Genomic DNA, 15,609 nt, shown 5'->3' on the forward strand with positions numbered 1-15,609 from the left:
ACTGACGGGGAGCTCACTGCTGCCCAGGTAGCCTGCTGGGTTTGCAAAGTTTTTGTTTGAGCCTGGATGTCCCGTGTTGGGTGCCGCTGTCCGTTTCCTCCCCGCTGGCGGCCCCTGGCTCAGCCGTGCCCACGGCCCTGGCACGACCCTCCCCTTCAGGCTCCAGCCCAGGGCAGGGGTCTCAGGCCAGCTGCGGCTGTGGACCCAGGATGCAAGAGCTCCTAGAGCGGGTCCAGGCGCCCAGAACCCCAGACTGCTCAGGAGGCGGCCGAGCGGCTGGGCCAGGCTCCGCGTGCTCTGAGCCGCTCCAGCCTCTGCCCCGCGCACGGGCACCCTGGCGGCCTGGCCATCCTCGGGCAGCAACTGCACCCGTGCTTCCACAGCGCTGCCTTGGGGCTGGAGTTTCTGAGTGCTGCTTATCCCTCTTTTGCCCTCCTGGAGTGCCCTAATCCAACGGCCCTCGACTGGGTCTAATCGAAAGGCCCCGCCTACCACAGGTTCACACCCACAGGAAGGGATTCATTTAAGAAGATCATTTTCTGGAGTCCACAAAAGACTCCATCTCCAGGCTCCAAGAGGGCAGGAACCCCTGGATGTTTTTCTCACTCTTGTATTCCAAATGCCAAACGAAGCGTCTCGTACCCAGTGCGAACGCACTCAACCCCGGTGGCTGAACCAACCCTCCAAGGGGCGATTCTGCGAATGAACAGCCCGTGTCCCGACGGGGGGCACTAGAGGGCGCTCGTGACCTGCGGGAGCGGCCGCGGGCGCAGCTGCCTGGGGCTTCCGCCCGCAGCCTGGGAGGTCAGCCGGGACCGGGCTAAGGGGACACCCCCCGAGAGGGGTTCCTCGGGCCTCGACGGCGCCCCCTGCTGGGGTCAGGAGAGACCCCAGTGTGAGGAGCCAGGTCTGCGTCGGCTTCCACTGGGCTCTTCCTGGGTGGTCTCTCGGAGTCTCTGCAACAGCTGAAGAAGCTGGGGCTCCAAGGGGCTGGGGACCTGCCCCCTGGGGCTAGTTCCGCATTGCCAGAGAAGCCGGCTGGATCAGCTTTCTTGCCCAAAACCACTGCTTTGTCTGGATGTCGTTTGCTTTGAAGACCTGAGCTTGGCTAACTGACCTTGGGTGGTGTTTCAGTTTGCAGAAGGCTGCCAAGGCACTATACCAGAAAGGGGCTGGCTCTTCCGATGGGGCTTTATTAGGGTACAAGCTGACAGGCCTGAGGCGGTGGAAGTGCCCAGGACAAGGCGTCATCAGGGCAAGGGTCTCCCTGAAGGCCGGCAGCTGGAGGCGCCTGCCGGGCTCTCTCCTCTTCCGAGCTTCGTCGTCTCAGCTCCTGGCTTCCTCTCCCCCGGGGTTCTGTTGATTTCAGCTCCTTGCTCTTCCGTCTGTGGCTTTCTCAGCTTCTGTGAGTTCTTCTCTGAGCTCCTGTGTGGCTGCGGCTTTCCCTCTCCGTAATTACTCCGTTTATAAAGGACTCCAGTAAAAGGAGTAAGACCCACCCCGGGTCATGCCCTCCTGAAGTGACCTAATCCAATGGCTCTTACTTAACTGGGTCTAATCAAAAGGCCCCGCCTACCACAGGTTCACACCCACAGGAAGGGATTCATTTAAGATCATTTTCTGGGTCCACAAAAGACTCAAACTGGGAAGCGGACTTGGCCCAGTGGTTAGGGTGTCCGTCTACCACATGGGAGGTCCGCGGTTCAAGCCCTGGGCCTCCTTGACCCGTGTGGAGCTGGCCCATGCACAGTGCTGATGCGCGCAAGGAGTGCTGTGCCATGCAGGGGTGTCCCCCGCGTAGGGGAGCCCCATGCGCAAGGAGTGCCCTGCCACACAGGGGTGTCCCCCACGTAGGGGAGCCCCATGCACAAGGAATGCCCTGCCACGCAGGGGTGTCCCCCGCGTAGGGGAGCCCCATGCGCAAGGAGTGCACCCCGTAAGGAGAGCCGCCCAGCGTGAAAGAAAGCGCAGCCTGCCCAGGAATGGTGCCGCACACACGGAGAGCTGACACAACAAAAAAGAAACACAGATTTCCGTGCCACTGACAACAACAGAAACGGACAAAGAAGAACACGCAGCAAATGGATACAGAGAACAGACAACTGGGGCGGGGGGAGCGGGGAGAGAAATAAATAAATAAATCTTAAAAAAAAAAGACTCCAACTACCACAGGTGGGTCTGTGGACGTGTTCTTCTCTGCAATGGGGGTGAGGATGCTAAGGGGGTGCTTTGCTGCCTGGGGAACTGGGAGGGGATCCCGGCTAGTAAGCAGCCTTGGGGAGCCCAGCTTGGGAAAGAACCATCGCGGGCACAGCAGCCGAGGGCAGAAGCTGATGGCTGGGCCTCCGGCTGACGCTGTCCCTGGAGGCAGATTCCCTGGGCTGGGTTCTTACCAGCCTCGGCCAGTGTGGTAGTTTGAGTTTTTTGTGGACCCCAGAAAATTATGTCCTTTTTTTTTTTTTTTTTTAAAGATTTATTTATTTATTTAATTCCCCCCCCTCCCCTTGGTTGTCTGTTCTTGGTGTCTATTTGCTGCGTCTTGTTTCTTTGTCGCTTCTGTTGTCGTCAGTGGCACGGGAAGTGTGGGCGGCGCCATTCCTCGGCAGGCTGCTCCCTCCTTCGCGCTGGGTGGCTCTCCTTATGGGTGCACTCCTTGCGCATGGGGCTCCCCCACGCGGGGGACACCCTTGCGTGGCAAGGCACTCCTTGCGCGCATCAGCACTGCGCATGGCCAGCTCCACACAGGTCAAGGAGGCCCGGGATTTGAACCGCGGACCTCCCATATGGTAGACGGACGCCCTAACCACTGGGCCAAAGTCCGTTTCCCAATTATGTCCTTAAATGAACCCATTCCTGGGGGTATGAGCCCCTTGAAGGTGGGACTTTTAGAGGACCTCAGTTAAGGGCCATTTGATTAGGCCTAGGCCAGAGTGGGTCTTAATCCTCTCACTGGAGTCCTTTATACGTGGAATGAATATACAGAGAAAAAAGGCCGCAGACAGAGAAAGAAAGCCACGGGAGCAGAGAGAGCTGACCCCAATGGACCCGGAGAATGGAGATGCCACCATGTGCCGGTCTTTGGGGAGGAGGCGTTGCCTGATGATGCCAGAACTGTCAGCGTGGAACCTAATAAATCCCCGTGGTAAAACCCAACCCATTTCTGGTATATTGCCTTGGCAGCCTTTTGCAAACTGCAACGTCTGGGCAGATGTGAAAAGCTGCAGATGGTTCACAGGGCAAGCCGACAGTGGGAGCAGCAGCTCAGGCCTCCTGCCCCATACGTGACACTTGTGGGGATGGTGGAGACACAAGCACCGCAGCGGCAGGGGGCCTGACTCAGGGAGCACCGCTGGGTGCTGGTGGGGGGCCCTGGGGAGAATGGCCGAGCTCCATGGCCTGGCCGTGTCTCCCCGAGGTTCCAATCTGGGAACCATTAGAGGGGGTTCGGAAATCTGCTTTCATCCCCAGGCCCTGCTCAACCCAGAATCTGGGGAACCAGGAAGCGGCATTGCAGGGGTCAGAGGAAAATAAGACCTAGGACGGTAAAATCTAAAAACAGATGAATTCGGAGTATTACAGATGAATCATTTAACTAATTACATTTTTACAATCAAAGCGGTTTTTGAACTACGAGCGCTCCAGAGAGCACATGACTCTGTCGTGTGCTGGGGGGCTTTTTTTTTTTCTCCCCCACTTGATTAATTCCACATAGGCCAACTGAGTTATTCATTTAAAAATTGGTCCCAGGCTGAGACCCCATCGCATCAGCCAGATCTCAGTTCCAGAGTTCACGCTGGCCCCCGGGGGCCCAGGCTGGCGGAGCGCCCGTGACTGGTTCCCGTGAAAATGCGCAGTGTTTGTTCTGAGGAGTCATGCATGCATGTAGGCAGGTGGGTCCAGGGGTCTCAGAGCTGCAGGTGGGTTCAGGGGTGTGGCAGTTTGAGATTATTTTATGAATCCCAAGAAGAGAAAGACTATGCTTGTAAACTAATCTATTCCTGTAGGTGTTGTTGCCCTTTGATTGCATTAGATTCAGCTGAGATGCCCTTGATTAAATTACCTGTTCAGATTAGGGCTTTGATTTGACCACATCGGTAAGGCGTGACTCAGCCCCCTTGCTGGGCTATGAACAGACACTCAGGGAAGTGGCTGTGGCTCAAGCAACTGAGCTCCCATTTACCATATGGAGGACCCGGGTTCAATCTCTGGGACCTCCTGGTAAAAAATAAAGAAAAAAAGTCTCCCAGACCCGCGCGGCACGGAGAGGCACAGGCCCCCGCGTGGCGAAGAAATGCACCAAAAAGACAATGGTGTCATCAAATAGAAAAAAAAAATTTTTCTAAAAAAAAACCCTCAAAAACAAAAAAACAAAACCACTCACTCAAGTAGACACACGGGAAAAGGAGAGAACTTGTCCTTTGGATCCTGCCAGGTGACAGAAAGGAGAAGGCTCAAACAGCTAAGGCCCCGCGGAGAGATGAGCAATTGCCTGACGGCGTACCGCTGACCTTGGGAAGAGAGCCGAGACTGCTCCAGGGAGCCCGGAAAGAAAGGAGAGAGAGGGAGCCCTGAGGACAAGCCCTCTGCCAGCCTGCAGCTGAGATGGGGAGAAGCTGGGCCTGGGGCGCCGCAGGAGCAAGAGGCTGAAACCTGGCAGAGCTCGCCCGCCTCTTGTTTCAACACGTGGTGACCGACTTTGGAAAGAAAGCAACCTTCGCTTGGACTCTTTAGGGCCTGGTAACTGTAAGCTTTTACCCCAAATAAATACCCTTTGTAAAAGACAACAGATTTCTGGTACTCTGCATCAGCACCCCTTTGGCTGACTGATAACGAGGGGTCTCAGAGCTGCCAGATGCTGGCCGGTCGCAGTGCCCTCGCCTGTTGAAACCTTCAGCGTCTGCAACCTGCATTTTTTTTTTTAGCAAGTACCGAGGATCGAACCTGGGACCTCGTCCTTGGGAAGCAGGTGCTCAACCAGAGCCACACCGGCTCACCCTGCATTTCCTGACTCTGTTCCCTTCCACGCCATCCTCGCGATTCAGGCCTCACCTCCTGCCTGGCTCCCCTCCTCCCCCAGCCTCTGCCTGCAGCCAGGGAAGGCTTTTCCGTCTGCAAATCTGTCCATGCCAGCCACGGTTCTCCCGGCTCCTCTGCTGGGCGGGCACGGTGAGGGGTCCTGTGCTCTCAGCGTCCCCTTCGGTCCTTTTCTCGCCCGTTCCCTCAGATTCACGGTCCCCGGGCATGGGCGGGCCGACAGCGCGCCCCTGTGGTGTCCTGTGTTTCTCTCATCTTGTCCTCCTCGTCCCTTGTGGCACATCCCCCCCACCTGCTGCCTCAGGCAGTGTCATCGCCCCTTCCTCAGGTGACCTGAAGCCTCGCCTGTGTCTGTCCCAGCTCTGCGTCACCGTAACGGAGCTCCCACGCTTGGCTGGGGGCCAGGGGCTGGCTGGGCAGATGACAACGGGCCTTCCTTCAGCTGAGCTCAGAATCCAACCCAGGTGGCAGGGCCAACGGGGCCGGACCAGGGACCCAATCTGGGGGGCTCGCCGAGGGCCAGGGTGTTTCCAGGGGCTTCCTGGACTTTATCTCGTGACCTCGGCCGACAGGCGAGGGAGACACACGCTTCCAGCTCTGTTGTATGCACGGGGACATGCCATGCACGGAGGCAGTGGCACCTGCCCGAGCTCACACAGGCCTTTGGAGCTGGTGCCGCTGGCCGGCAGGGGAATCGAGAGGATTCCACCAGCGACCGTGGGGGAGGAGGCAGGACCCCGGGAAGTCTTCCGAGCCGGAGGCACGGGGTTGCCAAACCAGGCCCCGGTTTTTCAGTCCACACAATGGGCCTAAATCAGCACGGATGGGGTGGTGGCCTGAAGCTGCCGAGGGCTGCAGGATCTGATTTCTAATGCTTCCGTCCAGGGTGAGGCTCGCACTTGGCAAAGGTGGACGCGGAGGGCAGGGGTGGGGCCGGGCTACGTCAGGGCCCCTGACAGCGGGCCCCTGGCCTTGCGCTGCTCCCCGAGAGGCACGAGAGGCACGGAACCGCGGCTAGTGGAACGGCTTCGGGGATTTCCTCGCCAGGGGAGCGTTCTCCTTCCTAATTTCTAATAATGGCGATGACGCAGACATACCATCGAGGACGAGGAGAGGAGGTGGGTGGAGAAGGGGACTTCTCTTATGCTACCTGGACTTTTTGTTGTCGTTTTTTGGAGAGCAGGCGTGGGGCTCTTCAGTATGTGGAATTCAGTATGTGGGCAGAGCGTTCCACGACTGGGTAAAAACAGGGATGAAGGGGAGAAACCGAAAGTTCATTTTAAATATTTCCCTGAGCAGTGAGAGGAGGATTCCCTGGCCCTCTGTCCCAAAGTACAGGCAGTCCCCGAGCTCCTGCCTGGCTGCCACAAAGCGCTCACTGATGGAGCTGGACTGGCTGGTGCAAAGGAGCGGGAGCCCCGCAGCCTGGGTTCTATTCTAGTTTACTGATAGACTTGGACTGGCTGCTGTAAGTAATGGAGCGGGAGCCCCGCAGCCTGGGTTCTACTCCCGGCTTTGTCATGTGGGCTGTGTGTCTCCAGGCAAATCCTATCACCCTCTGAGCTTAGTTTCCTCCTCTGTCAAGTAGGGCCGAGGCCGAGACCACCCAACTCCCAGGGTGAGAGATCCTGTGGGAGCCTGCACCCAGCAAGGGCTCAATATGCGCATTTGCTTCCCTGGCAAGCTGGAAAGCCTTGGGGGGGAGGGGGAGGATAGGAGGGGACAGCCCCCCCTCCAATTTCTCAAAGGAAGCAAATGGAGGCAGGGGATCTCAGACTCTTGGCAGGGAGACAAGGAGTCTGTATACACACAGCAGCCAGGGTGATCTTTTTGAAAGAGACAGTCCGTGTCCAAGTTTCAGTGCCTGCTGGAGCGAGCCTCTCGTTGTGGCCTGAAGGATCTATTCGATGCAGCCCCTGGAGACTTCACCTTCCAACCTTTCTCCATCACCTGCTCTCTGTCTCCAGTACACTGGCCTTAGGTATCCCCGCAACACACCAAGCTAGGTCCAGCCTCATTAATTTGTGCCTGCTTTCTCCTCTGCCAGGAACACTTTCTCCCCAGGACCTCTTCATCTTTTCCATCATGTAAGTCTCAGCTCAAGTGTCATCTTCTCTGATGGTCAGGCTGACCTATCTTGGCCAGGTAATGATACCCAGCTGTTTGTCAAGCAAGCACTGACCAAACGGTATTGTGAGGATTAAATCATCAGTGAGTTGATTGCATCTATGACTCGTTACATCTACAATCAACTGAGGAGACTGCCTTCAGTAATGGGAGACGACTCATTCAATGAATTGAAGGCCCTAAAGGGAGAAGGGATTTCAGCAGTGAGAAGAGAGAATTCCCACCTCTGCTTCAAACAGTCAGCTTCTCCTGGGGAACTCATCAAGGACCTTCACTGGAAGTTCCTGGCATGCAGAGTGTCCTACGGAATTTGGACTCATGTTGTGGGAGACAATTTTATGAAATCTCATAATATTTACAGGTATCTCCTGTTGGTTCAGTTTCCCTAGAGAACCCTGAATAATACATCTTCTCCAAGAGACTTCTGCTTATTGAATCCAAATGATACCCATCCATCCAACTGGTCATCACTCTCAAACACAACACCCTGGCTTTATTTATTTATTCTAGCACAGTTTTGCTTTTTGAAGCTATCCTGCTGGTTAATTCATTTATTTGTTACAGTTTCTCTCCCCTCACAGAGGAAGAAGTCTTGTTTTTCTTGTTCAGTGCTGGTCCAAAGACCCAGTAAAGTCTCTGGCAAGCCAATGGTGGGGGCCTGTTCCCCCATACCTGGGCCTGGCACCCTGGTACCCACTGGATTTTGTCATCTCTGTACGCCTCTGGCCTCACTTATGACCTAGTGCTTGCTTCATACTTTCAAATGCAAAGAAATCATAAGCCCTGGAAGATGTTGCTCAAAACACATTCTTCAAGAAATATTTAAATGGCATTCTGAAGGTATAATATACAGCCCCCAAGCCATTCAAGCTCAACATTAAGAATCAGGAAGAGTACCCTGAGCCCCCTAATTGCAAATTGGCTGTGTAGGTTTCCCTCCTCTACTGCTCCCCAAAGACTGGCTCTGGATCGGATCAGCCCAGGGCCTAACACATCCAGATTTGTTGAAAAGGGCCAAGTCTTCTATTTATGAGATAATAAAACCACTTTATTTGCATAAATGCTGATGGCCTCACAAAAATGCAAGAGTTCAGTGCCCAGGGCAACTCTGCAGGTCTCACCTTTGATTCACAAGGCTCTGAGGCTCAGAATTTCCCCTATTCTGCTGACCCCATTATATCTGTTGTCCCTGGACAAACTTGGATCTGAAGGCCCTCCAATGCTGGTGATTTCTCTTTAAAATATTTACCTGCAATTACAGGTTCTACCACCAGGTGGCAGTTGGGACTACACAGACCTTACCAAAACTTCAGTTTAATCTCTAAGGCTATACTTCTAATTAAAACACACCCCAAATTAAAACAAGATACACACACATTCATACATATGTTTTTTAACTTCTCATATTGACAAAGATTTAAAAGTATGATAATATCCCTGTGTAGCAGTTTGACATAGTTATGAATCTTAAAAATAGATATTGGATTATGTTTGTAATTTGGTCTGTACCTGGGCATGATTAAATTATGATTAGGGCTTTGATTGCGCCATGTCATTAGGGCGTTGAGTTCTCCGCCCCCCTTGGTGAGTGAGGACTCACAGATAAAGGCATGGCAATGGACAGAGTTGAGGGTTTTCTGATGTTGGAGTTTGATGCTGAAGTCTTAAGCTGGAGCCCCAGGAAGTAAGCTCACAGACGAAAGAGAAGCCAGCTCCAGGAAGAGAGGACCAGAGCCAGGAAAAGAACACAGAGGAATAAAGATGGCCTCTTAGACATGGCAGAAACCCCAAGGAGAGAGACAGAGCCATTCACCTGATAGTCTATAGCTGACCTTGTGGAGAAAACAGAGGAGCTGAGCCCAGAGGAACCCAGGAAGCCTGAACCCTCACAGACGTCAGCAGCCATCTTGCTCCAAATCGTGGAAATAGACTTTGGTGAAGGAAATAACTTATGCTTATGGCCTGGTATCTGTAAGCTCCTACCCCAAATAAATGCCCTTTTAAAAAACCAACCAATTTCTGGTATTTTGCATCAGCACCCCTTTGGCTGACTAATACACCCTGGTTGGCCAGGCTCTGGGGAAACATGCAGCATTCATCTGCTGTTGGTGGGAATGTAAATTAGTACGGCCACCTCGCGGGCAATTTGGCAATACACATCAAAAGGCTCAAACATGTGCAAACCCTTTGGTCCAGCAATTTGACTTCTAAACATTTATTCTAAGGAGATAATCATGGAAATGAACCTAAATTTATTCCCAGGACATTGACTATAATGGTGAAAAATTATAAATATAAATAACATAATTTGGAGACTGATTAAATACATTATCCATAGTATCAAATAGTATGTAGCCATTAGCAATTACATTCTATAAGAGTTTTTAATGAGGTGGAAAAACCTCATGATAAGTGACAAAAGAGGCTAAAAACAATTAAAAAGTAGGAATTGACATGTTTTTAGCACAGAGGAAAAAAAAAAAAGCCTCCCTGAGGCAGATGCTGAGCTTTACTAAGCTGCAGAAAAGAACTTTTTTTCTAAAACGGACCATTCTCAAAGCGTTTTTCCTTTCCAAATACTGCAAACGTATGTGGAATAGATTGACTTATTTTTTTCGAGCCTACCTTTTTTTTTTTTTTTGGCGTGAGGCTTTGGTAAAGAGGAGAAAGACTGTAATTTACTGAGCGGCTGCCATGACGCGCTCGAATGTGACTTTCTTGATGCATTATCTCCTGTAGCCCTCCAACTCTGTCCAGGTCCCCAGGGGCTCTGCAGCGTATCCAAGTCCACACAGCCGAGCCGGGATTCGGATTTGGGTCTGGCCGACTTTCCCGCACGAGGTGGCTCTTACGGCGGCCCGGGTCCCTGAGCACCAGGCAGATGCCCTGCCTTCTGAGACCACCCGTGGAGCCCCTGCTAAGTAAATGCCCTGCCGGGAGCCCAGACAGCAGCCATGCCCGCCACCCAGGCCGCGCGCTCGCAAGTTCAGCTCCCAGCACGTGGGCCCAGGGGCTGACAAGGTGCCCCCACAGGGGCGGGAAGGGAGCAGAGGGCCGTCTCCGCCCTGTGTGCCTCACGGTAAGGACAGCCCGGTGGCAGGGACAGGAGGACCGAGCTTGGAGGCTCACGGCTGGGCCAGCCTGGCCGGGGAAGATGCCCTAACCTGGCAGGAGCAAGGTCTGCAGGCAAACCTGGGCAGGACGCCTCAGAAAAAGCAGCCGAGCTGGCCTTGGGGGGAAATGATGGGCTGTGAGATCAGCAACTCGGAGATTTTTTTTTTTTTGAGGTAGGGGGCCGGGGAGTGGGCCCAGGACCTCATCAGCCAGAAGCCTGTGCTCATCCGGAGTCACATGGGCTTCCCCTCGCTGGTTTTTTCATTTGTTTCCTTGTTGGTTTTAAGGAGGCACCGGGGATCGAACCCGGGACCTCCCATGTGGGAAGCGGGCGCTCAACTCCTCGAACCACATGTGCTCCCCCTTCCCAGAGGTTTCCACAGGGTCCCCTCACCCCTGGACCACCTGCCCCAGCCGGCTCAGGGCTTCCCTGTCCTGTGGCATTTGAGGCAACGGGTGCCAGAGCGGCCTGCAACTAGGACACGAGGAGCGTTTGCCGGGCCCTGAACTTCTCTCCCAGAGAACGTCCACCCTCGGGCCCCAGGAGAGCGGCCGCTCTGGCCCCTGGCAGCTCCACCTCATTTCACCCGCACAGCCAGTGGGCCGGGCCCTCCCCCGGGCCCCGGGAGGGGAGGCTGCCGGGGGCCACAGAGCCCCTGGCGGCTGATCTGGAGCAGCTGAGAACAAGTGCCTTGTCCCCCGGCCCAGGGTGCTGCGTTGAGTCTTTTGTGGACCCCAGAGAATGATGTTCCTGAGCTAACCCTTCGGTGAGACAGCATCTCTGCTTACGCCTTGATTTGGACATTTTCATGGCCTCAGAATGTAAGGTTGCAACCCAACACCTCCCCCTTGCAAAGCCAACCCCTTCCTGGTGCATTGCCTGGGCAGCCTTTTTGCAGATTAAAATACTCCCCAAGAGTTTCCACTGAGTCCCGGAGGCCGGTTTGAAATGCATTTTGTGCTTTATGGGGAGCTGTCACGCCCTCAGTGTCATTTAAACCCCAGCTACGACACCCAAGGGAAGTCATCCTCTCATTTGACTTTGGAGAGACTGAGGCTCAGTGCCCCTGACTCCTTCCCCTGGGTCCCCCGAGGAGCCAGCTGAGCTGGGAGCCAGGCCTCGTCTCCCTGACGCTCCGGGCTGGGTTTCCTTCCCCACCCTTCCCGGAGGGCTGCTCCAGCCAGGACGGAGACCACTCTCCGCTATCGCCAGGTGGCTCTTCGGCAAGGCCTCTGAACCAACCCACACTCGCCTCCCAGCCTCTTCCCACACCACGAGGCCATGGCACAAACCTGACCCTGACACCACGGTCCAGCGGGCCCCCCTCCCACGGGGTGAACCCCACTCCCCGCCGCACTTCCAGGTGCCTTGGGACTTCTAGACCCTGCCCTCGCTCACGGCTGCTTTCCTACCCCCTGTCCGGTCACACGTTTCGTCTTCCTTCCGACGTGCAGCCCCCTCGGCTGGGGCGGGGCGATTGTTTTTCCATGTATAAGCTCACTTTTGGGTTTTATTGTAAAAGACGTGAGAAGCGATGCCCAACCCCCCACCCCCCAAGGTCAAAGCTGGAACCAAGCCGCCTTCTCTTTCTGGGGACCCGACGTGGTGGGTGGCACTGGGCCCCCTGGCCTCCCGGGCAGAGGCTGGAGACCCAGCCTGCCTGGAGCCGAGTCACAGCGCAGGGGCTCTGGGCCGGCCTGCCAGGCAGGTGGGAGCAGGGCTGGTGGCTTCAGAATGCCCACAAACACCGCCTTGCAGCCTCTCTGTTTTGTCTGGGGCCGGGGGTGGGGTGGGGGGGAGCCTGGGCTGGAGCCGGCTCAGCCAGCAGACGCCAATCCCCTCCAGGGAGAGAGCATTTCCACTTGGAAGCACGGCAGGAGGAGAAAGAGAGGAGTGCAGATAGAGTGGAGAGAAAGACGCAAAGAGAGCAAAAAATAAATAAATAAAGGGCAAATTACCGGGTAGCCATCTCGTCCTGATTGCCCCTGTGGTAATTAATACGGCATTAATAATCAGACTTTCAGCGGAAAACCATACGGCATCCCTCAGAACTCAAGAGCCCAGAGCCCCCCGCCGCTACCTGGTCTGCAGCAGAGTCTGCCGGGCTGTCACTCGCTTCCCGCGGGGAGGACGCAAGGGCTCTTCTGGGGGGCCTCCGGGGCAAGACCCCTTTGCCTGCCTCCCTGGGGACCTTGGGGCTTCAGGGGACCACCAGGGCACACACCCACGCGCGTCCCACCCACGCCAGCTGGGGCGCGTGGCGAAGAGCGCGCGGGAACACGGGCTGTGGAGAGCTGCATCTTGCCGCCCGCGACAGGGCCAGGATCAGGCCTGCTCAGGGGCGTTCCCCCTCGGCGTCACGGGCACCCCGATAAGGGGCCGCAGAGATTTCTCCCGGATGCTACTGTCCGACTTGGATCGGTGACGCATCCACCTTCCCCTCCCCACGGGTGGGCTGAGGCTTGAGAATTCTGTGTTTGTTCAATACACTTAATATTTTACCAGCCAAAAATAAAAGGCCACTATTACACACTCGAGCTAGCTTCCATGTGACAGCCAGAAATAACTCAACAGGGAAAAACTGCCGGTGGCCGATGAATCGACACGCTTTCGTTGGCTGGCGTTTGGCTCGATGCGGTGCCCCAGGCACCAAGGAGCCTCGATTCTGCAGGGTGCCGATGGAGAAATGTATCGTGTTAAGTGGAAGTCAAAAATAAAATTGCTCATCAGGAAAGAATTTCTTTGGAAGGCTCGTTTTGGCTCAAGCTGACTGTCAATGTGCTTCTTGAATTGATTCGTCAGGATTTATCGGGCTCGGGAAGGCTGCCAAGACGAATCGAAGCCAGACGCTGCCCGGGCCTTGGAGAACGAATGTGATTTCCAGGGTCGCTAACAACGCTCCCCCGCGACCCGCACGGCATGTTGTCCCCGGGGGAGCCGGCCAAGGGAAGCTCGGGAGGCGGCACCCCCCCCCCCCCCCCCCGTGCCCTTTGCAGAGGTGTTTTATTTCTGCAGCCTTCTAAAGACCCTCCTTGGCTGGCTGTGCTCCCCAGGGCTGTGCGATCCAATTCAGGGAGCAGACAAGTCTTTGACAACAAAGGAAAATGAACCCCAGGATTTAGCGACCCAGTCCGCCTTATTCCTGAAATAACTGCCTGACGTCAGAGCCCTCCCGACAAAGCGTGCGAGATCAAATGTTTGAAAATACCCACAGTGGGACGGCATTTTAAAAGCGAGGGCCTGGTGCTTGGATGTCTACGTGCCAAGTTGAGCCAAAGACTGGGTGAGGGGCAGGCAGGCTCGAGCCAGCTCTTGTGGGAGGAAAATGGCTACAGAATGCTGGCGGGGAGCAGGACACACCTGTAGAAATCTGTGCTTGTGTTCATCGATAGCTTAAAAAAAACCACGACCACCCCCCTTTCCAAAAAAAAATAATCTTGGAGTGAAACTTCTGTGTGATCCTGTAACAGGGGACGCGTGACACGATGTCTTTGTGAAAACCCAGCGAACCAGATGACACAAATAGTGAACCCCAGCGTCAACTGTGGGTTTTAGTTTTTAACAATGTACCAACATTGGTTCATCAATTATAACAACTATAGCACACTAATGCAAGATGTGGGAAATGTGTGTGGAGGGAAGGGAGGAAGGATGCGGGATTTCTCTGTACTTCCTGCTCAATTTTTCTGTAAACCTTAAATTGCTAAAAAAAAGTCTGCTAATTAAAAAAACTGATAAACTATGGCCCCTAGCTGGAACTGATTTTTTTTTTTTTAGGACACTCCTCTCTAACAGAAAATTATTTTCATGGTAGCACTACAGAGTGAAAACAAAATGTCTTATCTTGCAGGAGCGGAGGGTAAAATCCAGGACACTTACTGGAGGACCTGCAAGACACAAGCAGAGAAGCTAGGGTCAGAATCCAAGGGAGAGAGGGTCCCTTGCCCAGGCGGGCCCTTCCCGCAGCACGGCCATCGGCCACCCCAAGGCTGCAGGGGCTGGTTCCTGTCCCAACCCTGCAAATAACTATCGGCTCCAAAGCCAACTGGCAGAGTGCAGGGAGCCACCTTTGCCCATGGAGGGGCCAGGACGGTCATCTGGGTGACAAGGACGGTTCGCCCATGTCCTGATTCATTCGCTCATTTGGCAAGGCTGCCGGGTCCTGCTTGGCGATGGCCTCTGTTGGGCTCTGGCAACCCTGGTAGGACTCAGACCTTGTTTCCGTATGAAACAAAAGTTCTGGTAGTCACCAGAGGCTGGTTCCTCGCTCTTGATGGGGAAGAACCTGGGTCAGGGCAGGGAGACCTGTGTGGCTGGGGCAGGCGTGCGTGGGAAACCACAGTCCAGCACTGGGGCTAGGTGCGGCTGAGCCTGGTGTGCCCAGGGAAGGTAAAGGGGACATGCACAGAGGCACAAGCGGGCAAGGGGCAAGAGCTCGTGCCACAAGCTGAGATGTGTCCCACGCTACAAGGACTCATGGGAGAACGATAAGAAATCCACAGGGGCCCACGCCTTACTGTTTGCAAGGTCTGTTTCAAGTCCATTATTGCGCTCGAGAGGCATAATCAGTATCTCCATTAGACAGATGGCCACACAGATGCTTGGCCTTGTCAGGACCACACTGTTGATTAGAGGTGGAGCTCATTCAGGGATGAGGTCTCCTAATTCTCAAACTCCTAGGCTTTCCACTAAGCCATGCCATTGCCAAACCAGTAACTTCTCCGCTCCCCATCAGATCCCAACTCTCACTCTGAAAAATGAGGCTGCGTCGGGAGATGGCCAACAAATATTTACCGATGGCCAACTGTGGGCCAGACACACTGGAGGTAAGTAAGGAGACACAGTAATAGGAGAGTAAAATAGGCAAGTTCCTTGAGACTCAGAGCTTGAGTTTTCATTAGAGAGATACATAAGAAAACAATTACGTAGGTCGGAGAAGCACAAGGACCTCCAAGCACAGAACGAGGGGTCTGACCCAGGCTGGGCAGATTCCAAAAGGGAGAAGAGGCTGAGTCCAAAAGATGAGAGGTGATTGTGTGGGTGAGGGAGGTGGAGGGAGGAGTGTGGCTGAGGCTGACTTCTCCCTCCATCCTGAAGCACCTTCTTCCCTTGGGGGTCCAAATGTCACATTCCTCCCACCTCCCTGCAGGCTCTGTCTCTAGCTGACTCAGTCTCCTCTACCCGGTCTTACATGCTAACGTTCCTCAAGACTCGAGTCTCAGAGGCCACCTCTCCAAATCTCCTCTCTTCCCATTATGTCTCCTCTCTCCCCTCTCTCTCCTTCCTGGAGGATCTCACCCATGCTCAGGACTGTAATATGCAGTTGGGGCCTA

The 15,609-nt window shown here is 54.6% G+C and overlaps 1 protein-coding gene across 1 annotated transcript in view; it reads right to left on the reverse strand.

Annotated features, from left to right (window-relative positions):
• The window catches only part of COL23A1 (collagen type XXIII alpha 1 chain), a 395,557-nt gene that overhangs the window by 39,723 nt on the left and 340,225 nt on the right, over window positions 1–15,609 (reverse strand). The window contains exon 5 of the mRNA XM_058283157.2: window positions 12,235–12,261. Within this exon, the coding sequence (XP_058139140.1) occupies window positions 12,235–12,261 (27 nt within the window). The remainder of the gene's footprint in view (window positions 1–12,234; window positions 12,262–15,609) is intronic.

Source organism: Dasypus novemcinctus, chromosome 2 (assembly GCF_030445035.2).
Source record: "Dasypus novemcinctus isolate mDasNov1 chromosome 2, mDasNov1.1.hap2, whole genome shotgun sequence".
Classification (NCBI taxonomy): Eukaryota; Metazoa; Chordata; class Mammalia; order Cingulata; family Dasypodidae; genus Dasypus; species Dasypus novemcinctus.